Source organism: Salvia splendens, chromosome 21 (assembly GCF_004379255.2).
Source record: "Salvia splendens isolate huo1 chromosome 21, SspV2, whole genome shotgun sequence".
Taxonomy (NCBI): domain Eukaryota; kingdom Viridiplantae; phylum Streptophyta; class Magnoliopsida; order Lamiales; family Lamiaceae; genus Salvia; species Salvia splendens.
Genome location: NC_056052.1, coordinates 6,660,978 through 6,686,519, shown reverse-complemented (window position 1 = coordinate 6,686,519; position 25,542 = coordinate 6,660,978). Strand labels below are relative to the sequence as shown.

The window sequence follows — 25,542 nt, the reverse complement described above, 5'->3', positions numbered from 1 at the left end:
TTCCGCTGCTAAAATGAGCCGGACTTTTTTTTTATTTTACCTATAATTTGACTTCCCAGCTAGTAGTAATAAATTTCATTCAATTATTATAATCATTTAATTTAGTTTTCATAAATACAATCCCAATTAAGTTTTCGTATCAAGGTACATCCATTTACAAAAAGCAATATGAACATTTCCATTTTCATAAAGTTAAGTTGAGAAGTTTCTTCAATTAGAAAGGAAGAAAGGGAAGCATTACAGAAAAAGTGCAGAATCGTAGAGATTGTTACAGAAAGGGGAGCATTACAGTAAAAGGCTCATTATTATGTACAATGATGGAACAACACAAACTTTCATGCACAATGATGCATCAACTGTGTGAACTTGCATACTTTAGAAATGGCCTTTCAATCAGACTGTAACAACAGCACTGAGATGGGCTGAAGAAGATTGAGGTTGTGACGAAGCGGTATCAGATTCTTCACATTCATCGAATTCGACTGGCGGGCCACCACTGATTTGTTTCCTACAAAACAGGGAACTTTGTTGTGCATACTAAGGTTTGAATAAGTAGATTTCCAACAAATAAGCCATCAGCAATATAACACACCTCTGAGAAATAATGCTGTCTTCGGATAATGCCTTTTCAAGCCTCTCTTCGAATGGTGTAGCATGCCAGCTAACCTTCTGATCCTGCTAAGAGAATGGAATTCACAATTCTCAATGTGGATATATATATTCAAACAAGACTGAAAAGGTTCAAGAAAATGACCTCTTTGTACTTGGTAGTTGTGTTGGGAATGCCATTTACACCCCACCATTTAGGAGAGACTTGAGTGGCTTCTTCATCATTCCAATGAGCTGCCACCATCCCAAGAATAGGTCGATCTCCCGGACTTCTCCAGTTATGAACATTTTCGCCAGCATGTCCGTTGCTTCCATCTTGATTGGCTGGTTGCGATTTAATCCACTCAGACAAGCTCAGTTCCTCCTTCTTGACACTTTTAAGCGAAGGAGCATCCTTCAAGGCGACTGACATCGGGGTTGATATCAAGGTTGCTTCATCATTAGGCTTTGGTGATTCCCTCTGGTGGTTGGGATCTGAGTTCTCTTCATTCAACTCATTCCACTGGGATTGATACTGAATTGGATTCAAGACAGAATACACGTATTGAGATTGGATCTTAGTCGTCCCACCAGCAATATTGTTTGTGTATGAAGGGAATACAGTGCCGGGTGTTTGCATCTCATCAGTCAAGTGTAGTGGGGTTGGATATGGTGATGCCATTGATACACTAGAATCACCAGATGATCCAGATTGCTTTATGCGCTTAACAGAATTTTTAGATGATCTAGCAGAGTGGCACTCAAAGTGCACAGATTTATTCGTGCGCCGTACTGTAGAAGCAAAGGCTTCAGGTGAAACTGCAGAGTGATGAGCTTCGTCAGTCACGTTACTAGGAGTTATGGCACCGTGATTGTCACTGCTCTGAGTGGAGCTGGTAGAGTCCCTTCTGGTATTATCTCTTGCAGTCAAGCCACTAACAGAGAATTCAAGACAGGGAGTTGGCTAAGAATTTTCAACCAATTTTAAAAAACAAAATACAAGATATAACACGAGATATGCATTTATGACCCATGAAAGCGAAACCAAGCTAGCTACTTAAAGAACCTTGAAAAGAAACAGACAATCCTCAAAAGAATTTCAATCATGAAATTCATGCAATCATGTTGATATATACTAATCTTTTGAAATTATGCCAACTCATTATATAACTCAACAATAATTTTGAGAACTGGAGCTGATGAATATAGTCAGATAAATATGCATTGAGATATACCTGCTTGGAGTGCCTACCAAAAATCCTTCACCAGTTACCCATTTTCCACAAGTTATAGCAGACGTTAAAGATTCATCTGGTGGATCTTTAAGTGTCAGTTGCTCAGTGGATACACAGGTCATCAAAGGACTGGATTCTTCTTTGTGAGCGTCTGTATCCACCCATTTACGAGAGACTTTTTGAATTTCAACAGGAATCTCAAGCAAAGTTCCACATGCTTTCAGGAACTTGGCCTGCAGAATAAATATTTAAATGCACTGTTAAAATCTGTAAGGTATTCTGAGATGAATTAAGTATCCAATAGTGCGCATATAACTTCATTCATTCTTTTTCTTGTGATGGTAAATGTACCAGCATCATGCTACACATATTTGTACGAGAAACATTTTGCATACTTCATTACCAAACTGTAATGCCATTATCTCAGATTCTCAAACATTTTAATCTATGAAATGACGAGGTCTCAAATTAGGCACAAATCCGGAAATCTTATGTTAAACGAAAACACATAATGACACGCATATTCCGTTGCACAAAGATATTCAAGCTGGCATAAGATGCACATACAAATGAAGGATGATAGCAACACGGTTTGGGTTCTGACTTCACACAACAATAGTAAGATCAAACAAAGAACAACTCAAAAGCACAAAAATCTGATCTGAATGAATTAAAATAATTAACATACCATCTAGACAGATGTCATCTATATCAAGCTTAACTCCGCTGTACCGTTTAACAGATTATCAGCTTATACATGTATTGCTATACCATACTATGAAGCTATATATTCAAAACTCAAAGAATCATCATCCGTACACATCAAGAGAAAAGTCATCTCATCATCATTTTATTCATCGATCTGACATGTATTTTTATAGACTCATTATATTCATGCCTAATCATCATGATAAATTAAATTATGAAACAAAAATGTATATCAACATTCTCACAGTTGAAAATGCCCATTCGAGAAATTACATTTTTCAATAATCTAAACACACACTGACCTCGTCCTTGAGCTCCTTGATATCAATTTCTTCAGAAATTGGACCGCAACCATCCACTGACTTTCGATTTAAATCATCTTCTGATTCTTGTAAACCTATTTAACAATCAATAGGAAGAATCAATCAAGAAATTCTACAAAAAAAAAACTAATTACTAAAGGCACAGGAACAGGAAAAAAATATACCATCAGCAAGAAATATAGATGATAGTGCGCTCCTATCACGATGCACCAAGCGTTCCTTCTCCTGTAATCGAAAACGCAATCGAATCATTCACACAAAATTCGATCCATATTATTGAAAATACAAACAATAATTGAAAATCTAATTCATACAGGAGTAGTTTTGTGACGAGAGTGTGGTTCTTTCACTCGAAGACAACCGAAAAAACATCCCATTGTTGCAGCTACCACTAGCCTCAGGAACCCTAATACACCCACTCTTTCACCGCCTTCCTTCTTCTTGACTCCAGAAAACCACGCCATACTATTTACCAGTATAATGATGAATCTCTTCAGCTCCAATTGATTTCGAAATCGTTGTGTGGAGAAGAATCTTAATGAGAGAGATAGAGATGGCTGTTGCGATTTGAAATTCAAATAAAGAGGGAAATGAATTCAAATGAAGAAAGTTGATCATTTATATTTACCTCCCCTCAACTTTCCCATTTTACAAAATGAGCTCCTCTCTCAATTCCTGAATCCTGACACGATATCTAACTCATTCAATGAATATTTTCTGTCTTTGATTTTCATCAATTTTCTCGTTCTTATTAATAGTATTTCAAAAAAATGAAACGTTTTCAATTTCAATATTAGTGACACTTTTCTATACTTGAATAAACATTTATGTAAGAAAACACTGGAGTGAGATTTATAAAATTAGAAATAAATAAAATTTATAAATAAAAAATCTCACATTTTACATTTTACACAAATACTAGTAGTAAATGATTTTTAGAAATTATATTAAGGAGATCTATATATTATTGCCTAAAATTTTCTATGCACTAATCAGTTTCATTATCATTCTATTACCTTAAGATATTTTGATTATTTTATGAGTTAAGTCAAAAGATGTAACAAAACTACACTAATATTTTTATTCAAGAAGAAGAAAGAATGGGAAATAAGAACCCATACTAATTCAAACAAGAATATATCTCCAAAATTCTAATATTTATTAATTATATTTGTATAAAGTGTAAGATATAATTTTTTATTTATGGAGTATAAAAGATCCTCACTAAAGTTGATTTTGAGGTCTAATTCTTTTTAAGTACTACTAGCAACTTTAGTGAATTAGACCTCATTGATCGTCACTAAAGTTGATTTTGAGATCTAATTCTTTTTAAGTACTACTAGCAACTTTAGTGAATTAGACCTCATTGGTAGTCACTAAAGTTGATTTTGAGGTCTAATTCTTTTTAAGTACTATTAGCAACTTTATTGATAGTCACTAAAGTTGATTTTGAGGTCTAATTCTTTTTAAGTACTAGCAATTAGTAATAAATATTGAGAATAAAGAAGAAGAAAAATAAGAACATATAAGAGAAAAGAAGAAAAAAAAATATAATTGACGGAAATCAAGATCGTACCTAGTAAATGACCTAAAAATTTGATGATCCTTCCATGCCAAGTTGACATAATGACTTGGTGTACCTTACCAATAATTCCTTGACATATGAAAATAAAAAAATCTCTCATGCCACATCAATTAAACACCAATTCTTAAAACTAACTGCACAAAATAGGCATCCATTAATCATGGAAAGTAGCATTAATACACTACTAGTATTACTATTAAATATGGAAATTGCAATCATAGAATAGGCGTGCAATATGCTAGACATATATATGTATATTGACCTCTTAATATAATAAGAGTAATATTTTACACAAAAAAATAATCATATTACTATTCTTTTCATGTAAAGAAAAAAAAACTCCTTGATAGTACTAGTTTGAGATTTTATTAGTGAGACCTTTTTCTCTTATTTTATATTTATGTATATACGAAAATTTTATACAAATAAAAATTATGACTATAATATTATATTTCCTTATCATACTCTTAAGTAACTAATTATAAATTTTGATATTTTCTTATATATTTTCAATAACTTTCAATATATTTCTTGATTGCATGGTAATAAGAAAATATTTAAATCATAATTGATTACTTAATATACATATATATTGTAGGAGTAGTACATTGCACGCCTATTATATGAATGTCATATTTAATAGTAGTAATATAATGTAAATTTCCATGATTAATGGACGTTTATTTTGTGTAATTAAGTTTTATTGACTTGGTGTTTAATTGATGTGGCATGAGGGACTTTTTATTTCCTATTTGTCAATAAATTATTGGTGAAATACACCAAATCATTATGCCAATTTGGTATGGAAGGATTATGGATTTTTTACTCCTAATATTGTTAGATATATTTTCATAATATAGTCGATTAAAGGTAAAAATATGAAGGACAAAATATCCTCAAATAGTAGAAAAATCGTTCCACGATATTATATAATCATTGTCCAAAGATAGATGATGCCAATAAATTTATTAGGAATCGCAAAAATGATTGTAGAAATATCACAAGGTTAAATTTGCAGTTCACTCAAATTTAAATATAGTCAACAAACACAAAATTATATACTACTAGTACCTAGGGATAGAGTCAATACGCTATACTAATCGAAACTATCATACCGTATACCTTATCAAAAATTCCGTAAAAATAAAAATCATATCTTTGTTAGAGCTGTATACTAGAAATCACTTTTCGAGTGATTGAATACTGTAAAACTCTATATGTTATTTTCCAAAGGAATGAAACAGATTATTTTTGTCATAATGTTGTTATGTTTTACATTTAATGGATGTTTATTGCATATTTAAATGTATAAGCAACGTAACAAAGTCTAAGTCTTTGTTTTAGTAGACCGGTTGTGGGCGCCGTCCACTTTAAGGTAACACGGTCAGTTCTGAACAAAGAAAAATAAGAATTTCACAACCTAGATAGGCCTAGTCTACCTATCGTGAAAGGTTGCAATATCAGTCCGCATATTTCTAAGCCTTACTAAAAAATAAGATGACATTGGTGTGATATAGCACTGAATTGGATCTAACAGCAAGTAGAGTCTTTATGCTATCTACTGAAAGACGAGGTCTTGATAATTAATTTCTTAATCAATGTATATTAGCATTGAGCATACGGTATTGATTATGCACTACTTTGACTTACCAAAAGGTGTGGGTTTTTCGCAACCCAAGAATCCTGGTATATTGGGTAGTGGTGATTAATATCTAGCGTTGCTAGGATTGCTATTATATTGAATCATGCGCGAAGAGGGTCTTATTTGATAACGTCCACAAGAGGAGTTCGAAACAAGGTTTTATTATTTGGAACCTAGCTAGTTGGAGTTTGATTACTCTATGAATAATAAATAAGTGTTTCTTGCTAAGTCCACTCTTGGAGATAATAATATGTTAATTAATTAAGTCTATAGCAGACATTGATTAATTAATGGACGTTTCTATCTTAAGCGCGGGGAAATTGATGACAAACAAATGGAAACTCTGAATACTTGTAATTTCGGATTTGGATGGACAGTTTAATATTACTTCTGTAGTGGCTGCTCGTAATATTCCAATATAAGCTTATATTAAATTGTGGGTTCAATTTAATTAGTAAGAAGCTAATTGGGGGAGGTCATATCCAAATTCTTCCATATATCCCTGACTGGACCCAATATGTGATTTAATATAAATAGGAGAATAAAGGAGACAGAAAATACAAATTATTTTCATCAGAATTTTCGTCCCCCTCTCCTTAAAGCAGAGGGACGATTTTCAGCTCCCTCCGTGAGCTGTTTTCGTCTTCTTTATTTGAGTCCTAGTATTCTGGTGAGATCAGCCCACACTGATATCAGATTACGGTTCGGGAACCAGTCAGAAGATTCGTGGTTTAGTACTCAAGATCTTCACGTGGAGAAGACGCAAGCCATCTTCGATTCTTCAGTGAATCAACGAGGTAAATTGGCTTACTCCGTGTCAAACATGTTTTAGGTGTTAATTGCGCTAACGCATGTTTAAATTCAAGTTATGAGCATTATACATGTAAGAATTACGCGAATAGAATTTGCCTAAATAATCTGCTAAATAGATTAGAATTATTATGAGACCCGTTAGAACGCACGCTTCCGCTGCCAACCCCTTCAATTGGTATCAGACCCAGTCTTTGGCTATGATTATTTGGATTTAAATTTCGTGAAATTCATGTATGCATGTGTTATTTGATTGCGAAGCATGTTTTGGTGTTTTTGTTTATATTTTATGAATGATGAACTCAAGAACTATCGAATCAAAGAACTTGAATTTTTTGATCGTACGAGACGTGCGATCCATCGGCGCTCGCGCCAAGACGGATCGCACCACGCGCGATTGATATAGGGTCTTCGATTGAGTGGGAGCCGAGGATTCATGATCACGGGGCGACGCGCAGACGAGCGTGGGCTCGTGCGCGCTGCCGACCGGGATCGCAAACCCTAGGCGCCCCCCCAAACCAAGGTCGACGGATGGAGGTTGGCGCGGTGTGGCGGTTCAACCGAGAACAAGCCGAGATGTTGAGCCCCAAACCCTAGGCGGAAGAGCCGATTGTTGTACTGGGCACCAGTCGAGAGCGACGCGCCACCGGGCGAGACTCTGGCTGAGCCAATGGGAGCAACGGATCCAGCCTGGCCGAGAAAGATCATCGCGGATGGCCGAGAGTAGCGCCACCTCCGTGTGCGCTGCTGGCCGAGAACTCAGGCACCACCCGACGAGCCGCTGGCCGAGAGCTGGCGCACCTCCTGTGCGCTGCTGGCCGAGACGCCGTGCGCGTTGTGTTTCGGCGATGAACTCGTCGGATCTTCGTCGTTCATCGTTCGTGCAAACCTCATGCGATCAGATATCGATGATGGATTATTTTAATGATTATTTAATTCATTAATTAAAAGATATCATTAAAATATTATTATTTAATGGAAATAAAATATTTTGGGAAGATTTCCCTAGATTTTAGGAATATTTAAATTATTGACTATATCTATGGAAATAAATAATATTATTTTGATTCCTAGATGATATGGACAAGAATAATTTAATAGTTTCCTAATATTTATATATCTAGAATCCTAACAATGATAGATATATAGGAATACATTAAATAATACAATAATATAATTTCTCTTCCTTATCTTGAACATGTATATAATATGAATTTAATTTTTCATGTATAATTAAGATTTAAATAATTCGTTTATTTTAGAATATCTTATAGAAGACATGAATAAGAATTAAATTCTAGAATAATTAATTTCCTAAAGTAAGATACTAAAAGTTAACGAAAGATTTAATTATCCAGTCAATTAAATGCCAACATAATTTAATTAAGTCTTTATCTGCCTCAAGGCTAAGGATAATTAAAGAAAAACCATAACTCAAATATCTAAGCTATAATTACGAACATAATGTTTGTATATGGTCTCCATCGATAGGTCTGCAATTTGTGAAGCTAATTTCTAATATTATCGCCACCCATTATGTGTGGACAATAATCTTAAGAAATAGTAAGTTCATGAGGGCGGACTTCTCAAATATAAATAGTATGAACTAGAATGTGATTTTCAATATTATCGCCACCCATTATGTGGGGACAATAATCCTAAGAAACTACGAGATTCAGGAGTTCACACAGAATTTATGAGATAGCTTGATTTTATTAGCAGCACATGAACATTGTTATGGGAGTGTGTTGTAGAAATAAGATACTGTAATGCTAAATCTGGTGGTCTTGCTTAGGCAACATTAGGCGGTCATGCCATTATGTGATCTCTGGACTATTCGTTGGTGTTGTGACCAGTAAAATTGTAAAATTTTAATGCGTATTGACCTCTTATGGAGGGTACAAAATTTTAATTTTACAGTTATAAGATTTTGAAAAGTTTTATGGTTAATCTACTCAAACTTCTTACATAAGTTTATGACAAAGAGTAAATATTCCGTTTTCAGTGCAAACTAAATCGTCAAAACGTCATTCAATCCTCTTTCTGCAATTCTTAAAGAAAACAAACTCGAGAGCCAAAATTACATAGAATGGAAACAAAACTTGGACATCATTCTCACAGCGGAAGAGTGCAGTATTGTGCTCACAACCCCGCGACCTCTAGTGCCTGCGGCTAACGCCGCGGCAGGAGTTAGAGATGCGCATAGACGGTGGCATAAGGCGTATGAGATGGCTAAGTGCTACATTTTGGCTTCTATGTCTTCAGTACTCAAGCATCAGCATTCTGTCATGGCGACTGCCACCGAGATTATGCAAAATCTCACAAATCTTTTTGGTACTCAGAATCGAACGGCTAAGTCTCAAGCCTTTCGGAGTATCATGACGAAGAAAATGAAGGAAGGCACGTCTGTGCGGGACCATGTCCTCGAGATGATGGGCCACCTCAATCAAATTGAGGTTTTGGGAGAGACGATCGATCCCGAGTCCCAAGTAACAATTATCCTTCAGAGTCATCCCCTTAGCTTCCAGCAGTTCAAGCTCAACTTCAAGATGAACAAAAGGAATTACACCTTGACAGAGTTGTTGACTGAACTTCAGTCGGCGGAGGACCTTATGCCATGTTGAGTTTGGCGCCCCGATCCTCTGGCTCTAAGCCTGGCGTAGGAAAGAAGAGGGCACCGAACTCTGTTACGGCTAAGATTGCTAAGGGAAAGAATAAGAAGAAGGCTAACAAGAAGCCTTCGGGGAAGTGTTTCAAGTGTGGAGAGAAGGGGCATTGGAAGCCAGATTGTACTAAAAAGGGCAAGGTTACATGTATGCACCAAGCTCTAGTGGTCGAGTCATGTTTGACTTCGACATCTACTTACACTTGGGTTATTGACACAGGAGCTACTGATCATATTTGTTTTGATCTTGACTTAATGCAAGTGACAAGACGGCTATATGACAATGAGATCGAAGTCCAGCTGGGCGACCCTACTAAAGTGGCGGCCGTTGCAGTAGGAGACGTTTATTTGCGTTTTAGTAGTGATAGATTTTTTTTTTATTTTGAAGAATGTTTTGTTGATACCTTCTTTTAAAAGAAATTTAATTTCAGTTTCTTAATTGGTTTTTGATGGATATTTGATTTCTTTTAATGACAATTGTGTTATTAAGAAAGATGGTTCTTATATCTGTCGTGATATCATGGAAAACAATCTGTACACAATCACATCTACACAGTTTAATAATCGCAAATCAGAACTCAATACAACATTGAAAATTTCAAAGAAAAGAAAAGCACATTCAAGTTCAATGAACGAAATGTACTTATGGCACCTTAGACTTGGTCATGCCAATGAAAGGAGGATCCATTCTCTTGTGGAATAAGACCTTATTAAAGGTCTAGAGAATGAACCTTTTCATAAGTGTGAATCATGCTTAGAAGGCAAGATGACCAAGAGGTCTTTCAAGACTAAGGGCAATAGGGTCAAGGAAGTACTTGAGCTCGTTCATACCGATGTATGTGGACCAATGTCAACAGAGGCAAGAGGTGGTTTTCGATACTTCATCACTTTTATTCATGACTTCTCAAAAATCGGATATGTCTATTTGATGCGCAACAAGTCTGAATCTTTTGACAAGTTCAAAGAGTTTAAGGAATATGTGGAGACGTATCATGGAAAGAGTATCAAAAGCCTGCGATCTAATCGTGGAGGCGAATACCTCAGTGCCGAGTTTTTGGACTACTTATTGGTGGCGGGAATTGAATCCCAACAGACCGCGCCGGGCATGCCCCAGCAGAACGGCGTGGCTGAAAAAAGGAATAGGACCTTGTTGAACATGGTCCGGTCGATGATGAGTTTTGCACGGCTACCTATTTTGTTTTGGGGACATGCCTTGCTTTCTGCAAGTCATATTTTAGACAACTTACCGTCAAAATCCGTACCTACTACTCCTTATGAGTTGTGGACTAGGTGCAAGCCTAATCTAGCACATCTCAAGATTTGGAGTTACCCGGCTCATGTATTGGAAAAGGATCCAACTAAGCTGGGATCAAGGACGGAGGTATGAGTGTTTATAGGGTACCCTAGAGGATCGAAAGCTTATGAATTCTATAGTCTCCGAGATAAGAAAGTCATTATGAGTACTCACGCAACATTCTTAGAGGAAGATTATATAATGAATCATAAACCCAGCAGTGAAGTGGCTCTTGACGAGCTAACTTCTATCACAAGTTCCATTAACCAAGAACCTGTACCTAGTGTACAAACAATTCCCGAAATTTCAACTTCTACTCCAAGTATTGTAGTGTCGCGCCGTAGTGGGAGGCTCTCTCATGAGCCCGATAGATACATTGGTTTGGGGGAATCTATGGATCACTCATCGGACAATAATGTATTAGATCCCTGGAACTCTGCAGAGGCACGGGCAGATGTCGATCATTGCGAATGGGTGAAAGCAATGGATTCGGAACTACAATCTATGATAGACAAAGACGTCTATGATTTTTTCGTCCTACCCGAAGGTTGTACTGTCATTGGGAGCAAGTGGATATACAAGCGTAAACGTGGACCCGGTGGACGAGTTAAAGTCTTTAAGGCAAGACTAGTGGCCAAGGGGTATACCCAAAGGGAAGGTGTCGATTACGATGAGACTTTTCCCCGGTGGCCATGCTCAAATCGATCCGGATACTATTGTCTATTGCAGCTTACATGGATTGGGATGTGTGGTAGATGGACGTTAAGACTGCGTTCTTGAACGGGAGTCTTGAGGAGACCATCTACATGGAATAACCCGAAGGATATGCCATGAAATGCAAGGAATACATGGTTTGGAAGCTTAAGAAGGTCATTTATGGCCTCTAGCAAACATCTAGATCATGGAACCAGTGTTTCGATCAGACTGTGAATAAGTTTGGATTCGAAAAGTGCCCAAATGAAAGTTGCGTTTATAAGAAGGTTGAAAAGGGGAATGTTGTGTTCTTAGTTTTATATGTAGATGACATTCTTCTAATTGGAAACAATAAAAAGATGTTGTCATCAGTACGAACTTGGTTGTCGAACCAGTTCGAGATGAAGGATATGGGAGACGCGGGACACATCCTCGGGATCAAGGTTCTTAGGAATCGTGAAAAGAGGATGTTGTGTTTATCTAAAGAACCCTACATCAATACTGTACTTAATCGCTTTAGCATGCAAGATGCTAAGAAGGGTTTCTTACCTTTTAGACATGGCATCCATATATCTCAAGAGATGTGCCCCAAAATGCCATCTGAGATAGAAGAGATGAGAATGATTCCATATGCTTCGGCAGTTGGAAGTCTCATGTATGCTATGCTTTGTACAAGGCCTGATATTTGCTTTGTTGTTGGCATGGTGGCAAGATATCAGTTGAATCCGGGCCAAGGACATTGGACTGCCGTAAAGAACATACTCAAGTACCTTAAACGGACTAAGGACTATGCTCTAGTTTACAATGTGGCCGCTTCGGAGGCTGCAAAAGAGGTTGTATGGTTCAAGAACTTCCTTATGGATTTAGGTGTGGTTACGAATCTGCCCAAGAGCATCACCATTTATTATGACAATTTTGGTGCTGTGGCAAACTCGAAAGAACCAAGGGCTCACAAAGCGAGCAAACACATAGAGAGGAAGTATCATATCATTAGAGATATAGTACAGAGAGGAGACATACAAGTGGTCAAGATTGCGTCAGAAAACAACCTGGAAGATCCTTTTACAAAGGCATTGGACGTGAAACCGTTCGAACGCCATGTTGAAGGGATAGGAGTTCGACTCATTCAAGACCTCAACTCGCTTTCAGTATAAGTGGGAGAATTAGACGCGTGCACCTATATTTTGTATACTCGAAAGCTGTTTTGAGTATAAGTGAGAGATTGTTAGAGTTTGTATACTAGAAATCACTTTTCGAGTGATTGAATACTGTAAAACTCTATATGTTATTTTCCAAAGGAATGAAACAGATTATTTTTGTCATAATGTTGTTATGTTTTACATTTAATGGATGTTTATTGCATATTTAAATGTATAAGCAACGTAACAAAGTCTAAGTTTTGTTTTAGTAGACCGGTCGTGGGCGTCGTCCACTTTAAAGTAACACGGTCAGTTCTGAACAAAGAAAAATAATAATTTCAGAACCTAGATAGGCCTAGACTACCTATCATGAAAGGTTGCAATGTCAGTTCGCATATTTCTATGCCTTACTCAAAATAAGATGACATTGGTGTGGTATAGCACTGAATTTGATCTAACAGTAAGAAGAGTCTTTATGTTATCTACTGAAAGACGAAGTCTTGATAATTAATTTCTTAATCAATGTACGTTAGCGTTAAGCATACGGTATTGATTATGCACTACTTTGACTTACCAAAAGGTGCGGGTTTTTTGCAACCCAAGAATCCTGGTATATTGGGTAGTGGTGATTAATATCTAGCGGTGCTACGATTGCTATTATATTGAATCATACGCGAAGAGGGTCTCATTTGATAACGTCCACAAGAGGAGTTCGAAACAAGGTTTTATTATTTGGAACATAGCTAGTTGGAGTTTGATTACTCAATGAATAATAAATAAGTGTTTCTTGCTAAGTCCACTCTTGGAGATAATAATATGTTAATTAATTAAGTCTATAACAGACATTGATTAATTAATGGACGTTTCTATCTTAAGCGCGGGAAATTGATGACAAACAAATGGAAACTCTGAATACTTGTAATTTCGGATTTGGATGGACAGTTTAATATTACTTCTGTAGTGGCTGCTCGTAATATTCCAATATAAGCTTATATTAAATTGTGGGTTCAATTTAATTAGTAAGAAGCTAATTGGGGGAGGCCATATCCAAATTCTTCCATATATCCTTGACTGGACCCAATATGTGACTTAATATAAATAGGAGAATAAAGGAGACAGAAAATACACATTATTTTCATCAGAATTTTCGTCCCCCTCTCCTTAAAGCAGAGGGACGATTTTCAGCTCCCTCCGTGAGCTGTTTTCGTCTTCTTTATTTGCGTCCTAGTATTCTGGTGAGATCAGCCCACAATGATATCAGATTACAGTTCGGGAACCAGTCAGAAGATCTGTTGTTTAGTACTCAAGATCTTCACGTGGAGAAGACGCGAGCCATCTTCGATTCTTCAGTGAATCAACGAGGTAAATTGGCTTACTCCGTAGCAAACATGTTTTAGGTGTTAATTGCGCTAAAGTATGTTTAAATTCAAGTTATGAGCATGATACATATGAGAACTATGCGAATAGAATTTGTCAAAATAATCTGCTAAATAGATCAGAATTATTATGAGATTAGTTAGAACACACGCTTCCGCTGCCAACCCCTTCAATCTTTACATTACCGAAATTATCAATATACCGGAATTCGGTATGACCAATTTCAGTACCGATACCTTACTGTATTTTTGGTATACCGGAATGTTACGGCATACTGAACTTCGATAAGGTATATCGCAATTCCGTTATACCGTTATATAATACTCCTACTATTATATTATAAATATGTTTATGTAAGTGATAAAATGCAAACTCATATATATATATATATATATATATATATATATATATATATATATATATATATATATGGTAGTGTCAATCTCCTTTTCCCCCCTTAGATTTAAGTTCTTTCTCAATTTGGAGCGTTGGATCAGGCGGATGGACGATCCGGATGACAAGCATAGATTTGATCTCGTAGTTCATTATTTGGGGCATTTCGTGCATCATGGGGTTGAATTAGTAAATTTCTATACTAAAAAACTCCCGAAACGGCATGTGCGAAATTTCTATACCCACTACCTTCCCTCTATTCTACACACCATTCATCTCCAAACGTATTAACTCACAATCTCTCTACCCGCTTCGTCTCCCCAATTTCGAACCCCTTTCAAAACCCTAGCCGCCCTCTCTACCCGCTTCGCCTCCAACCCGATTTCTTGGAAACAACCCTTCTGGTTTTGTGCAAGATTCGTCTGCGGTCAAAGAGGAGGTAGGGTTTGTCGAATGTTAATTTAGTAATTTAGTTTCTGAGTTTCATCTAGCGTTTTCCCCGATTTTCGCACGTAACACACCACCCACACCACGATTCATCCGATTATCACCAAAAAGTTGTAGTGCGCGAATTTGTTGATGAAATCTTATAGGGTTATGTTTGTTTGGTTTCTTGCGCAGATTTCAAAATATCTAAAAGAGGACGTCCGTCAGTTTCACAACAATCGCAGAGAGAGGGTGGGGAATCAATTTCATTTGTGTGGTCATTACTTGAATGGATTTGTACATTATGTAACTATTTTTATGCATTATATATCCTGTATCATGCATCATGTGACTGTTGTTGTATACGGTCAAAGAGTGAAGGGAATATTTGTATGTGTATTACTTGATATACTCAGTGCATTATTTGTCTGTTTGAATGCATTATTTAACATGTTTTATACATAATGTGACTGTTTTTGTAAAGCCTTCAAAGTGAGAATGCAATATTTATATGTGAATTGTTTCAATGAATCTATACCTTATTAACTTATTTAACTATTTCTATGCATTATATACATGTTTCATGCATCAAGTGTCTGCTGGTGTACATCGGTTAGAGAGTGAATGGAATATTTTTATGTTCATAACTAGCCTGAATCTGTATATTAGGTAGCTATTTCAATGCATTATTTATCATCTTCATTACTTGAGTGATTTTGTTCATTATTTGGCTTTTTGAATGCATTATTTTATCCTGTTTTATGCATCATGTGACTGTTGTTGTACATGGGTCAAAGACTGAATGGAATATTTGTATGTACATTACTTGACCGGATCTGCACATTATTTAGTCATTTTAGTGCATTATCAATCATGGTTTATCCTTTATGTGACCGTTGTTGGACATGGGACAATGGGTGATTGCAATATTCATGGTGCATTTGTTGATTTATTCTGAACATTATTTGCGTATTAAAATGCATTATGTATCAGTTTTTAGGCATTATTTTGATGCTTCTGTACAAGAGTGTATAAGTGAATGCAGTATAACTGTCCACTTTATTTTATTCAGTTTGTACATTATGTAACTAATTGTATCTTATTATTCTGTATGTTGTACAATATCAAAGCAGCTAAGATTGGACATCGACGAGGCGGTCGATGATATACTGCCAATAGGAATTGCCCAAAAATTCCGGGAGTTTCTGATTTGTATAAAGAGTTTAACTCCACGGCAGAAGGAAGCTGTCGCGCAACTTGAACATGAGTCTAAGAGTGAATGCAATATGTGTACATTATGTAGCTATTTCTATGCATTATTTATCATGTTTTATGCATTTTTAGATTGTTGTTGTACATGAATCTAAGAATGAATGCAATATTGGTATGTTCATTACTTGAGTGATTCTGTACATTATTTGGTTATTTGATTGCATTATTTATCTTGTTTTATGCATCACGTGGTTGTTGTTGTACATACTAGACCCTAGCCCCTGGGGTTGTTAAACCCTTAGGGAAAACAAGAACGTGCGCCAAACATCGAAACACGACACAACTTAAATGAAACGGGGCAGGATAAACGTTCATTACATATCACAAATAATGTATTACAGAAACTAAAACTATGCATTACACTGCATAATATGTACATTATGTATATCTGTTTTAAAAAATGCCTACGCGCTATGCATGTACAACCCCAGAAGAATTACTGCAGCTCGTGTATTTGGACAACGTTTTTTAGACTTAGAACATACTACACTCTAGCCCCTAGGCTTGTTAAACCCTTAGGGAAAACAAGAAACGTGCGTAAAGCATCGAAACACGGCACAACCTAAATTAAACGGGTAAGGATAAATGTTCATTACATACCACAAATCATGCATTACAGAAACTAAACTATGCATTATACTATACAATATGTACATTATGTATATCTGTTTTGAAATATACATACGCGTTATGCATGTGCAACCCCAGACGAATTACTCCAACTCGTGTATTTGGACAACGTTTTTTAGACTTAGAACATACTACACCCTAGCCCCTAGGCTTGTCAAACCCTTAGGGAAAACAAGAAACGTTCGCCAAACAACGACACACGGCACAACTTAAATGAAACGGGTCAGGATAAATGTTCATTACATATTAAAAATAATGCATTATAGAATCTAAACTACGCATTATATTATACACAATATACATTATGTGCAACCCCAGATGAATTACTGCAGCTCGTGTATTTGGACAACATTTTTTAGACTTAGAACATACTACACCCTAGCCCCTAGGCTTGTTAAACCCTTAGGGAAAACAAGAAATGTTCGCCAAACAACGACACACGGCACAACGTAAATTAAACGGGTCAGGATAAATGTTTATTACATATCACAACTAATGCATTATAGAAACTAAACTCCGCATTATACTATACAAAATATACATTATGTGCAACCCTAGACGAATTACGGCAGCTCGTGTATTTGGACAACATTTTTTTGCCTTAGAACGTACTACACACTAGCCCCTAGGCTTGTTAAACCCTTAGGGAAAACAAGAAACGTTAGCCAAACATCGAAACACGACACAACTTAAATTAAACGCGCCGGTATAAATGTTAATTACATATCACAAATAATGCATTGCAGAAAATAAACTACGTATTATACTATACAATATGTACATTATGTGTACATTATGTGGATCGACGACCGAGTTCACGTTCCCCGAGTTGAATCTTTCAACTCACCAACGCAACCTCTTCTACCGCCGCGAATGCAAAATCTAATGATTGGAACTTCTGACCAACAACGGGCTTTAATTCGGCAGAACATTCAGGCACAATGCCAACTGTTTATAACCACAAAACAACACACATGTTAATCTTAATAAGCATTATATGGCATATACTGTACATTACCGATCACATATAGTGCATTATACAATTATACTTATACATTACATGTACACTTTAATCCAACTAACAAGCCAATATGAAACCACACGCTATAGGGATGGCTCTAACTCGCGGTCCTACGTACAGGTTTTGTATCTCACACTATACCACACCCCTAGCCCCCAGAATTGGTCAACCTTATGAAAATAAATGAACCATAGACCTAACAATTTCGAACACTGCCAAACTTGTTTAAACCATGCTACAACCTATCCCCAATCAAGGCAAAAATCAACATACTGCATGTGAATACTGCCACACTAGTTTAAACCATGCTACAACATATCCCCAAGCAAGGCAACAATCAACATACTAAAGGAACGCCTCATACAATACTAAACCCCTAGGTCCCATGAATTAACAACCCTAGGGGAATGAATGAACCCTAGCCACCACATTATCATAAACCGTCAATCATGTTTCGATAAAAACGCAAGGAGGCACGCAAACATGAAAACGATTTTGATGTTGTACACCATTTGGGATATGCGACTGATTTAAAAAAAATTGAAAACATCCGAACAATAAACATGAGCAGACACCGTTGGATTACCTTCTTCCATCATTAATCGAAAGACGTCGACTGTTGATGCAAAGCCGACAACAAAAAGATATTTTCAAAATCGAACTTTGTATGCGTTTGATTCAAAGTCGAGGAAGCTGTAAACTAGAATTTATTGACGGGTTACAGAAGCTAAATAAAACGTGCATTGATGGATAAGGAAGAGAACGAAATCTGAACGAAATTTGTTGAAAAACCGCAGAGATCCTCAACGGAGGAAATCATGGACTTTTCCATAACCAACTACATTAGTGATTCTCTATTTTGTCCTTTTCGAATTAAGTAATGATTAAATTTAATATAATCAGCAAATGATTTAGACCATTGGATTACCACAAATCAACGCATAGGATGTAGAAGGAAAAAAGAGAAATTATGGGAAAAGGATTTGAATACAACTCTATATTTATATATATATATATTTTGTACAAACTCCAAACTATGATATGAACCGTTAAAAATATCAACAGATGACAAAATAGTAGCAACAGAAAATGTCAACACAATATCAACATAGCATCAACTGTTGACACTGTGTTGACATTTTTTGTTGCTACTATTTTGTCATCTGTCGATATTTTCTAATGGTCCAGATCATCATTTGGAGTTTGTACAATATATAGAGTCTGCATTTGATCACATTCATATATACAAATATATTCATTATTCATAGTATATACCATTTTACGGTATACTTCCTCCGTTTTCTAAAAACAAAAATTCTTTTCTTTTTGGTCTGTTTCATAAAAATAGAAACTCTCTATTTTAGGAAATGGAACTCACAATCCATTAACACTAGCTAGTTCTACTACTTTTCTCTTTCTCTTTCCTATTTTACCCATTTTTTTCTTCTTCTCTCTTACTTTACCAATTTTGCATTAAAACCCGTGTTGTTTCTAAAGTTCCTTTTTTTTAGGAAACGGAGGGAGTGTATTGATATTAGTATATACACGTGTACCCTAAATTACGGTATATACGTACTGAAATTCGGTATGTCGTGGTATATGAAATTTCATAGCATACGTTATACCAAACGAATGCTTTCAGTAAGGTATCATATCATACCATACCGAAAAGCACAGTATGCTAAAAATTCGATATCTTTGGTACTTATCTGGTATGATAGATCTGGTATTAAGAGCATCCGCAACGCGGTGCCGTCGCCGTTCCTATGCCGTTCCGGAGGAACGGTTTCGCGGCGGCACGCGTTGCAGCGTGCGTTCCGTCGCCATTCCGTGCCGCCACCGTTCCCATGCCGTGCCGCGTTTCGTTCCTCCGGAACGCGGAACGAAACGTTCCGCCACGCGCCGAGGCGACGTGGCGGACTCCCATTCGACGCGTGAAGCCCACTCGCTGACCCGCGAGTGGGCTTCGTCCCGATGACGCAATAATTCATTTTTTTTTAAAAAAATTCGAATTTAATAAAAAAAAAAAAATTTTTTTTTTTATTAACGGTAATGAGACCGTTAATTTTATAGCCGTTTTTTTTTTTTAATTTATTTATTTACTCTATAAATACTCCTATTTCATACTCATTTCAATCACAAACACACATCTATTTCTCTCTATTTCCACCCCAATTTTCATCTCAAATCAACTCTATTTTCCTTCTCCCAAATTTAATCAAACTAATGGATCCTTATGAACAAATGCGTCAAATATTGGAACAATCACTTGAAGAAGATCGACGACGGGAGGCGGAAGAAGCCGCTCCGCCCCAACGTCGCTCCCGTACGTACATCCATCGTAACCGGGAGGAAGCCGCCGCAAGGTTAGTACGCGACTACTTCTGCGATAACCCGGTTTGGGGAGATACGTACTTCCGTCGCCGTTTCCGCATGGGGAAACCGTTATTTCTCCACATCGCGAATACTTTGGCAGCCCGGGAAGAGTTCTTCCAGGAAGGGTTCGACGCGGTCGGACGTCCCAGCCACACGACGCTGCAGAAATGTACTGCAGCAATCCGCCAGCTTGCGACTGGACAAACGGCCGACATGTTCGACGAATACCTCCACATCGGAGATAGCACTGGGCGAATGTGCTTGCTCAAATTCTGCAAAGGCGTCCGGGCAGCCTTCACCGACGAATTTCTCCGGAGGCCAAGCACGGCCGATTGTCAGTTCCTTCTCGACCTTCACGAAACAGTGCACGGATTCCCAGGGATGCTCGGCAGCGTCGATTGCATGCACTGGCAATGGAAGAATTGCCCGGTGGCGTGGAAGGGGTCCTACACAAGCGGCCACAAAGGTACCCACCCAACCGTTATACTCGAGGCCGTTGCCGACTACCGCCTTTGGATCTGGCACGCGTACTTCGGGGTCCCCGGGTCGAACAACGACGTAAACGTGCTCAACCAGTCCGACCTCTTGACCGAAGTTTTGGATGGTAAAGCGCCGGCCATCAACTTCGTCGCCAACAATCGGCTTTATAAAATGGGGTACTATCTCGCCGATGGCATCTACCCGAAGTGGCCTACCTTCGTGAAGACGTGCAGTGGGTCTGCGAACCCAAAGCAGGCTCTTTTTGCGCAGAAGCAGGAGGCTGCTCGCAAGGATGTGGAGAGGGCGTTCGGGGTTCTCCAAGCGCGCTTCAACATCATCAAAGCCCCGGCTCGTACGTGGTTCATGGAGAACATGGTCGACATCATGTATACGTGCATAATCTTGCACAACATGATTGTCCAAGACGAAGGACCCGAGGCGGGAAATTGGTTCGACCCCGAATCCCCCGGAAGCTCAACCGCAAGTAGTCCGCCTCGAAGTGGAGCGCATCCGTCTATACAAGAACGGTTATCTATTCGTGCAAGGACACGCGACTCTAGCGCCCACACCCAACTCCAACATGATCTAATTGAGCACATTTGGGCAAACTTTGGCGGATGAAATTATTAAAATTGTGTACTTTTATTTTTTTATGATTTTAATTGTGTGCTTTTTATTTTTTTAAGTTTAAGTTGTAACTTTGTTTTAATGTTGTGTGTTTTTTAATAAAATGTGTTTGTTTTTTTAATTGAATTGAGTTGAAATTAAAAAAAAATGAAATTGAATGAATAGTAATTTAAGGAACGGTTAAGGAACGGTTAAGGAACGAGGGTTGCAGGTTCCGTTCCTTAGTTAAGGAATGGAGTAAAAAAGTACAGTGGGGCCCTCAAATAGTGGTTTAAGGAACGGTTTAGGAACGGTATAGGAACAGCGTTGTGGATGGCCTAAGTATTTTGGTGTTTTCTCCGTTACCTTCTTTCAAATGTGTCTACATTTTTTTATAATATTCAGCTTCAATAAATTTTCATTTCAATTACTTTAGTATATTAGTATTCCATTAACTAATAATTTAACATTTTATTTTGTATTATGTCAATCACTTTTTTCTTGAATACTCTATTTCCTATTTGAAATAATTAATTTGCATATGTGTGATACAAAAATACACACACTAACTAATCACGAGGAATAATGTATTTGTGAAAATCTAATGTTGAATGAATATGATCTCAATTAATTTCACCAAACCACATATAATCACACATGTAAATCGTGGATATGTGTGTGAACGGTAGGAAATGCATCAAGTACACTGTACCTAACAAAATATGAAAAATCATGAACAAAATTCTTTATCTTTGAAGATAGAACTTTCATGTATGTAGCACAATCAGATTTATATAAAAATTCGTCTATTTAACGTAATTATCCTATTTGAAATTACGTGTGATAAGGTGGCTAGCACTAGTGGACCTAAGTAATTCAGTATTTTATATTGTATTTGTAAGGAAATACATGAATTGGTGAGTTTTTAGAATTTAGTAGATTAAGTTGAATTGAACAACACATATATTTAGTAATAATGTGAAATATAAAATTCAACAAAAAATTCGAATTGCAGCTATGTACAGCTGTTACGTGCATGAGAAAGATACGTAAAGAATATAATTTTAAGGTCAATATTAGTGAATAGGGATGTCAATCGGGCCGGCTCACCGGGTTTCGGGCCAACCCTACTCGGGTTGCGGGTCAATCGGGTGCGGGCTAATCGGGTTGAGATTTTTTCGGGTTATAAAAGTTCAACCATAACCCTAAACGCTCGGGTTTCGGGCTGGCCCAGCGGGTTAATCGGGTTGCTACCGATAAAATTAACATGCGATCAATCCAATAAATAATGACGAAAATTAGTTATATTTATAAAATATAAATATTTAATTATGATAAATTTGAGATATATACTTAAACTCAAACACAAACATGATCAAATACTAATATTTGAGATTTGTGTAAAATAAAATATAAATTTAAATATTTTAAAGCATGTTTTAAAACATGCTTTACAAATTTAAATATTTATTAATGAATTAGAAGTTTCTAATTTATTTATTTATTATTATATTAATAAAAATTTAATATATAATTTATATGTTTAATATAAAATTGAATGTTATTTTTTTAGTTATCTATATTATAAATATAATCAATGAAATTGTCCAATTAGGAGTCAAACAAATAGAACAATAGAAATTTTATCGGATTTTCGGGCCAGCCCATCGGGTTTTCGGGTCTGACCCTAACGGGTTGCGGGTTAATCGGGTGCGGGCTAATCGGGTTGTAATTTTATCGGGCTAGAAATTTTAAACCCTAACCCTATAAATTTGGCGGGTTATTCGGGTCAGCCCACGGATTGCGGGCTGCATTGACATCCCTATTAGTGAGCAATATATACCAAAGGAGTGAAAAGGACCACGTCAGTTAGTGTTGCAAAACCAAAGAATTTAAACTTTTTAATTATATTATCATCCAACTTTAATTGAATTTCAAGAAAAATATGCAGGGTTAGAATACAGGGTTGAATAATTTGGATAGAATGGGTCCAATATTAGGCACCGTCTTTCATTGACATGGCTGCACCCAAAAACAAACATACCTTTTTAATCTATTATTGCATGCTAATTAGATTTATTATTATAGCAATCATTAGATATTTAAATTAAGGGCCTAGATCATTAGCCCCGAAATGTCAATACGATTAATAAAAAACGTCAATAAGGGTATTAAGGTCAATTTTTGTAACTAACTTTTGAAAAATATCTCATAACTTTAAAACACATATAACTTTCTCGATTTAAATTATTTTTTCACACAACATATATCAAATTAAAGACAATTTCATAAGGATTCTAACGAGATCATTTGCATATGTCCCGATGTCAAAATTTGAAAAACAAATCGAAAATTTTCAATTTTTTCGTACAGCAACAAATGTCAACATGATATATAAAATATGTCAATATAATACATGTAGAATGTCAATATAAGCAATGTGTTAACATTCTCAAAGCACTGTGTTGACATTCTCAAAGCATTGTGTTGATATTTTCAAAACGCTACATTGACATTTTCATCCAAAACCCCAATTTGGTAATTTTTTTATCTTTTCAATTTAATTAATAAAAGCGAAAATTACACGTGGTAAATTGTAGACCACAAGTTTTCTAAGATCTTATGGTCTTAAATTAGTTGTAGATATAATAAGGATTCCCTCCTTACCTATGATCAGTGGATGGTAATTCTCTCTTCTGTCGCGGATTCTTCCCGTCGATCAAGAAGATTGAACTGTGAAGGAGAAGTTTCTGTGCTCTAAGGAAAACAGGGGAAATATTTAAGGACTCTTATTATTACTCAATGAATTAAGATAACAAGATTCCTATTTATATTAACTAAGGACCCTAGGGTTGGTTCGACTCTCTTTTGCATATCGGGAAAGAACCAACAAAGAAAACCCGACATGGAGCTTATATAACCGCTCGACTCTATTCCTATTACATCAATTAAGATGACTACCCCATTTATATGGAGGTCCGCCCCTGGGCGCGACGGAGCTTGGGAGTAAATGCAAGTAATAAACGATCACAACACGGAAAATTACGTGGTTCGATTTACTGAGGTAAATCTACGTCCACGGGAAGAAGAGAGGGCAAATTTGTATTGCTTGGTCTCGCTTAAAGATTACAATACTGATTTGCTATAAGATTCAGGATCTAGAGAGCTTAACCCTGGTCTATCTGATCTAAGTTCTATTTATACATTCGAACTAAGATCGTGGTTTGCAGCCCTGGTAGAGGGGTTGATAACTGCTTAATACCACTAAATAGATCGTGGGTGTAATGGAGGTCGTGGAGATCCTGCATGGGTCCACTATCTCCTTGTTCGGTCGAATACTGAGACCGAACTGCTGAACTTTGCCGATCAGCTTTTGCCGATCTGAGAGTTGAGCTCGATTGGTCGGCTTTTACCGAGCTATAGGCTGTGACCGAACTCTTTGGTTGTGCCGAACTGATACTCTTCCTTGGGTTACTATCTGCTGAACTTTGCCGATCAGCTTTTGCCGAGCTATAGGCTGTGACCGAACTCTTTGGTTGTGCCGAACTGATACTCTTCCTTGGGTTTTGGGCTGATGGGCCGTCACTGCTATTGGGCTCGCCATTATTGTTTAGTTGTTTAGTTCGTATCCCATCACTACCCCCCCCGAAAAGCGAAGTGAATCACTTCGGCATTTTGGATAAGTGTAAGGGGGAGGCAGGGGACGTGCTCTGCACGTGTCTGCATTAAATGTGACAGCAAATCCGGCCAGAGAATCCAGAAAAAGAGGGATTTGAAACGGTGCGACGAATTTGAAATGCCTTTGCGAATCTGATAAATATTTCCTCTCTTCATCATTGGAATACTTTTGCGATTATTTCTTCTGTATTCTCTCTCTTTTTCGTAAAATTTTCTTCCGCTTCTTCAAGAATTTCTTCAGACTTTCGACCATCAAAGAGTAAGAATCATGTCTTCTTCTTCTGAATCTGTTTCTGAATCAGGTAGTGGTAGGAAGGGGGGTGAGGGGTCTTCTGGCCGGAAAAGGTCCGGGGAGAAGACGGTAGAATATTTTCACAGCATTTTGAGTAAGGATACTGTGATATCCTTACACGGAAAATATTTTCTTCCTGGGGGGTTAGTGGTGATTCCCGACGACATTCATAGGGCTAACTCGCCGCCGGAGGGTTATGCCACCGTTTACGAAGCCTGCTTAGAATGCGGGCTTCGTTTCTCTCTTCCCCCTGCCTTTGTAGAGCTTCTTGATTTTTTTCAACTTCCTTTAGGTCAGGTGACTCCAAAT

General features: G+C 37.1%; 1 protein-coding gene across 1 annotated transcript; it reads right to left on the bottom strand.

Annotated features, from left to right (window-relative positions):
* Positions 1 to 181: 181 nt before the first annotated feature.
* On the bottom strand, positions 182 to 3,504 carry LOC121783479 (protein JASON-like). The gene is made up of 8 exons (XM_042181564.1): positions 3,483 to 3,504; positions 3,169 to 3,388; positions 3,019 to 3,079; positions 2,834 to 2,928; positions 1,824 to 2,056; positions 755 to 1,523; positions 593 to 675; positions 182 to 508 (listed from the first exon to the last, which is right to left on the bottom strand). Exons 2-8 carry the CDS (start codon positions 3,316 to 3,318, stop codon positions 394 to 396), a joined length of 1,506 nt encoding a protein of 501 aa, XP_042037498.1. The 5' UTR covers positions 3,319 to 3,388; positions 3,483 to 3,504; the 3' UTR covers positions 182 to 393.
* Positions 3,505 to 25,542: the final 22,038 nt, after the last annotated feature.